The sequence below is a fragment of the Oryzias melastigma genome, linkage group LG9, assembly GCF_002922805.2.
Source record: "Oryzias melastigma strain HK-1 linkage group LG9, ASM292280v2, whole genome shotgun sequence".
NCBI lineage: Eukaryota > Metazoa > Chordata > Actinopteri > Beloniformes > Adrianichthyidae > Oryzias > Oryzias melastigma.
This window is the reverse complement of record NC_050520.1, coordinates 12830496-12836109: the sequence shown is the minus strand read 5'-3', so window position 1 is coordinate 12836109 and position 5614 is coordinate 12830496. Positions and strand designations below refer to the sequence as shown.

The window sequence follows — 5614 nt, the reverse complement described above, 5'->3', positions numbered from 1 at the left end:
TTAACTTGCATGACAATTTATGCTGAGCAGTGGAAATGTATTAGTTGGTTAAACAGCAAAATGCATTTCTTCAGCTTAGAATGTCTCACATGTCAGGTGAATGAGGACTATGGCGTGGACTGGACAGGACCACATAATCACCCTCCATTAACTGAAGTCATCGTTACTGAGATCCAGCTACCACGTACATTGAATGAACGAGAACTTTCAGCATTGCCAAATACCAATGTTCCTCTGGGCCAGTCTTACTTTGAAACTATTCATGCACTCAGAATGATGTTTTAAAAATGCTTCATTTATAAAAGAAGTACATGTTAAACCACTCATGTCTGATTTTAATAACTTTAATCTCAAGTTTGAATGTGTTGCAAGTAAAGAAACTGTGACCTGAATTTCTCATTTTAATAAAGGTCTGTAATGTACAGTGATTGTTGCATGTAATCTTTTTTTCTAGAACTGAACAAGATGAGTAAAAACTCAAATTACAGTTTACCCTTTCAGTTCTGTACATATGGTAAAATAACCTGAAAACAAATTTTCCATCCTTATAAACTTGGGCATAAACGGTGTAAAAAATAATGGGGGAAATGTCATGACTCGAGACTTACATTTTTTGTAACAAAACTTAACTTCTGACATGTCTCTTTTTATACATGAAACCTAAATATTTATCAGAATCTTTGACTGTAACAGAACAAAACATGTAAAACTACATCGGAACTTACAGTACATCAGATATACAGTGGAACACGGAATCTTTTAAAGGCTAACAATCAAGTGTTGTAAAGCTCCCGCTAAACCAGACCAAAACCTGTATCGATGGAGGTGAGACATGCCTGCATGTCCACAAAAAATGACTCGTAGTTTTGGTAACGTGCAGGAATACGTAGCACCTCAAAACAGGTGGAAGACTTTGGGAAACTTTGGCTGTTCACCACTTCAACACTTATTTCTCCGGGCAGTACTTCCCATCCAGTCCAGAATTTGAGAAGGGCTTTTCGTTGTTCACATGATGCTAGAAAACAGAGTGTAGAATCTCCTGCAGTGGATCTCTCCCTTGCTGCACGTGAGCCGTCTCCCGTGCTCTCTGGAACAGACATCTCCTCCTAATATTACGCATAGTCCGGTAATAAAAGAGACTTTGGACAACTCTTCTCTGTTCCGGTAGCCATCATGTCCGTCACTCACGAAGCGCGCGGGGCAAGATGTTCCGCCTGCATTTATACAGCAGCGTAACCTTCCGCTGAACAAAATAGTCCCAAAATAAAATGATGTAGGTGCGCTCATCGCACTCTTATAAAACAAAAAGGTGCATTCATCGGACTCTAACACCCCCACTCGATAATGTCACACATACTTCCTTTAACCTTTGCTTTAAATGCCAAACATATAAGAACTGAACTTTTTGATTTTGACTCTTGTAGCAGACTTTGTAAAAACGTCTGCAGCCATGTTTTCCGTAGGACAATATATCAAAACAACTTTGCCCTGCAACACATTGGATCTTATAAACTGGTATTTAATGTCCACATGTTTGCTCCTCTGGCGGTTTACTGGGTTCCTAGCTAAGCGTATAGTCCCTTGGTTGTCCTCGAACAGTTTGATTGTGTACTCAAAATTGGGGTCCATGTCCTTTAGGAGTTGCGAGAGGTGAAGCGCTTCTTGAATGGTAGCAGCTGGCGCCATGTATTCCGCTTCACACGTCGACAATGCAACCGTTTGTTGCTTCCTCGTTTTCCATGAAACAATAGCACCTCTTTGGCTAAGACTGAAGCAATAGCCTGTAGTGCTTTTCCTGTCCGGGGGTCGTTGGCCCAGTCTGCATCAGAGTATCCCATAAGTTCAAGTTTAGTGTCACATTTGTTATAACACAGTTCACATTCTTTTGTCCCTTGTAAGTACCTGTACACATGTTTCAGTGCTGTCATATTTTTTTCCCTGGTATCAGACATGTACTGTGATAACCTACTCACTATCCAACTTATATCTGGTCTAGTGCAGGTCATGATATAGATGAGGCTTCCCAACATGCCACTGTATTTTCTTTGGTCTGTTTGGGGCCCTTCTGGAGTTAGGTCACATTTCATTTCACTGGGAGTTGTTCTAGATATTGTCAATCAGACATCTCAAACCTTTCCAAAATTTTGGTAATGTACCTGGTTTGGTACAGAACCCTCTCCCTGTGTGAAATCAACCCCTAAAAAATGAGAAAGTTGCCCAAGATCTTTCATTTTAAACTTAAATTTTAGTTTCTCCTTGACCTCCTTTAAACACACCTTACTGCTTGCAGCCACGACTATGTCATCAACCCACACTAACAAGATCACCTTTTCTCTCTCAGACAGTTTGGTGTAAATACAGTTGTCACTCTGACTTTGTACAAAGTTGTTCTCAAGTAGGAAATCATGAAGCATGAGATTCCAATTCCTCCCAGACTGTTTAAGCCCGTAAATAGATTTGTTTAACTTGCACACCAGATGTCCACCATTTTTTGACTTAGTCTGAAAACCTTCTGGTTGGTCCATATATATTTCACAGTCAATAGGCGCATGCAAGTAAGCTGCCTTGACGTCCATTTGATGTAGTGTCAGGTCATGTTGTGCAGCGAGCTGCATGAGGACACGCAGCGAAGTCAAGTTTGCTGTTGGGGAAAATGTTTCAGAATAGTCAAGTCCTTCCACCTGATTGTATCCCTTTGCTACATATCTGGCTTTGTAAGTCTCCTTTCCTGTGTGGTCTTCTTTAAGAGCATACACCCACCTTCCCCCCACTGTCCGTCTACCCTCTGGTAATGGTACAAGTGAGAAGGTGTCAGTTTCTTTAAGTGTTGTCATTTCATCCTTCATGGCCTTTTTCCAGTTCTCTGCTGATGGAGATGCCAGTGCCTCTTTGAAGGTCTGTGGCAGTCCAACTGTAGCTCTGTAACAGTAGTCAATGGTTAACTCTTGGTTATGTGCTGCACACTCATAGTCCTCTAAGTACTTAGGTTTCTTTCTAACTCTTCCAGTTGTAAGTGTAGTCTTGGTGTCAGCATCTGTGTCAATGTCTGGGTTTGAGTTTTCTTCCTCATCAGTTTCTTTTCTCTGAGTCTGTGTTTGTGTCACCTCAGGTGGTGTGGATACCCACTCCATGTAGTGGTCCTCCGTTTGGTCTGCGTCAGTCTGTGTCTGACTCTCAGTCTTTTCTCTTGTAGTGAACTGGACCAGTCTGTGTTTTTGAACCTTGTTTGACTCTGGAAAATAGATCATATAAGCTGGTGAATGGCGATCAAAACCAACAAAAATTCCCTTTTTGCCCTTCGGGTCAAGCTTTTTCCTGTTTTGTTCAAAGACCACACAGTCTGAGCCAAACTTATTCATCTTTGATAAATTTGGTCTCTTTCCAGTAAAAAGAAAATATGGTGTTTCCCCTGTTCTCTTACAGTAACACCTGTTTCTTATGACTGCTGCTGTCCGAGCTGCGTAAGGCCACAGCTCCTTTGGTAAACCTGATTCGATCAGCATACAGCGCACCATTTCAAACAATGTGCGCCAGTTTCTCTCGGCGGTCCCATTCTGATGGGGGTAGTAAGGTGCTGATCTCTCGTGTTTAATAGCATTGTCCCTGAGTAATGACTGGAACTCTTCTGAGATAAACTCTGTGCCATTGTCAGATCTCAGGCGTCTGACTTTGCCATAAGCTGCTGTGTCAGCTAGAAACTGTTTTGTAGCTTCAACTGTTTTGTCTTTACTTCTCAAAAAATACACATAAATGGCCCCTGAGAAATCATCTGTGAAAGTTATGGCATATTTGTGTCCATCTAGTGACTCTGGGACAATAGGCCCACCCAGGTCTGTATGAATGAGCTCTAAAGGTGCTTCAGCCCTTACATCTGCTTCCCTGTTTCTGGTTTGAGTGAATTTACCCTGCAGGCATGTTTCACATGTGTTGGGCTTACACTTTCTATCTTTGATTTTCATGCCATCCACCACTGTTTCCAGTTTGATTACATCATCATAATTGCAATGACCCATTACCTCATGCCAAGTTTTCAGGTCATAACATGCATTACAGGAATCATCACAGTTCTCTTTTGCCATGTCCAGATAATACAGTCTGTCTTTTACCTTCATGTCACATGTTCTACCGTTAGGAAGAATCCTCTTGTTGTTGTTCAGCTCAAAGTTGAACTTCGCTCCTTTTGAAGCTTCTGCCTCCACAGACAAAATATCCTGTGGATATCCGGGAATCAAAAGTGCATTTGTGAGCTGGACACTCACCACTCTGCCATTGCTGTCAGTGAGTTTGATCTGGGCGTCTCCCTTCTTCAATACGCTGCCAGCAATCCGGGTCCCGTCTGCCAGCTGCATGACGTGGTCTTTAGGCCGGAACGTCTCGTCGAACCTGATGAACGCTTCTTCGCTGGTCATGATGTGAGCTGATGCACCGCTATCCACAAGCAATCCCTCTGGCTGTGCGTTGTGAGGTTGCCATTCACTTGCCCGGAGGATGAAGGTCTCCTGCTCAGCAGTGTGCTCGTCTCTGCTCCACGTCGTGCTCTGTCTTGTGTCTGTGATGGCGACTGCTTTGCTGCTATTTTGTGTGTAAGCAGCCCTTAAGTTACTCTGTGGTTTCTTAGCTTTGTTTCTGCAGTCTTTAGCTTTATGGCCAACTCTTTCACAAATAAAACATTCTCCGCTGAAGTATTTCTTATTATTTTTGTACTTTGTCTGCTTTCCTTTGTGGTTAATCATTATTACTTCATCTGCACGTGGTCTTGAGCGGTAGCGGAGTGAGCATTCAAAGCTCCTCAACCTAGCCTTGAACTCGTTGAATGATAGAGTCTCTCTCGTCTGCGTAACATGCACAGAAAACGGTGCATATTCATCCGTGAGTCCTTTTAATACCATTGCCACCAACAGTGCATCGCTAAGGGTCTCTTTAGCTCGGTTTAGTGCCACCACGATCTTCTCAACACGAGCTAAGTAGTCAGCTAGCTCTTCTTTTTCAGTCATTAGCACGTTGGTTAGCTCTGTGTAAAGTCCGACAATTCGCGGTTTTTCTTCTGACTCAAAATGGCGTCTCAGTATTTCTAGACTCTTTTTTTCCATCATCTGGCGCTTCATACAGGATTAGCATTAGCGTCTTGTCATCCAGACAACCACATAGTTCTGCATATGCCAGCTCGTTTTTCCTACCGGCGTCGGCATCCGCAGCTCCTGCTTGCTGGCTCCCGAGGATAGCATCTTTCAGGCCGATGGTTTTTAAGTATGCTAAAAACCTAGCCTCCCATATGTGGTAGCGGGCTTTGTCTCCGTCAAATCTCGGCGGGAGTCCGCGTCCGTGCATTGCTGTAGCTAGCACTTGCCTGGGCCCATAACCTGTAGAATCTCCTGCAGCGGATCTCTCCCTTGCTGCACGTGAGCCGTCTCCCGTGCTCTCTGGAACAGACATCTCCTCCTGATATTACACGTAGCCCGGTAATAAAAGACTTTGGACAACTCTTCTCTGTTCCGGTAGCCATCATGTCCGTCACTCACGAAGCGCGCGGGGCAAGATGTTCCGCCTGCATTTATACAGCAGCGTAACCTTCCGCTGAACAAAATAGTCCCAAAATAAAATGACATAGGTGCGC

The 5614-nt window shown here is 43.4% G+C and overlaps 1 protein-coding gene across 1 annotated transcript; it reads right to left on the bottom strand.

The window, feature by feature from the left end:
- Positions 1-3801: 3801 nt before the first annotated feature.
- On the bottom strand, positions 3802-5068 carry LOC112137741 (the record flags this gene model as incomplete). The annotated part of the gene is given in 1 exon segment (XM_024260207.2): positions 3802-5068. A coding segment is annotated over 1 exon segment (1193 nt), but the record flags the coding sequence as incomplete, so codon positions are not given.
- Between the last annotated feature and the right edge of the window lie 546 nt (positions 5069-5614).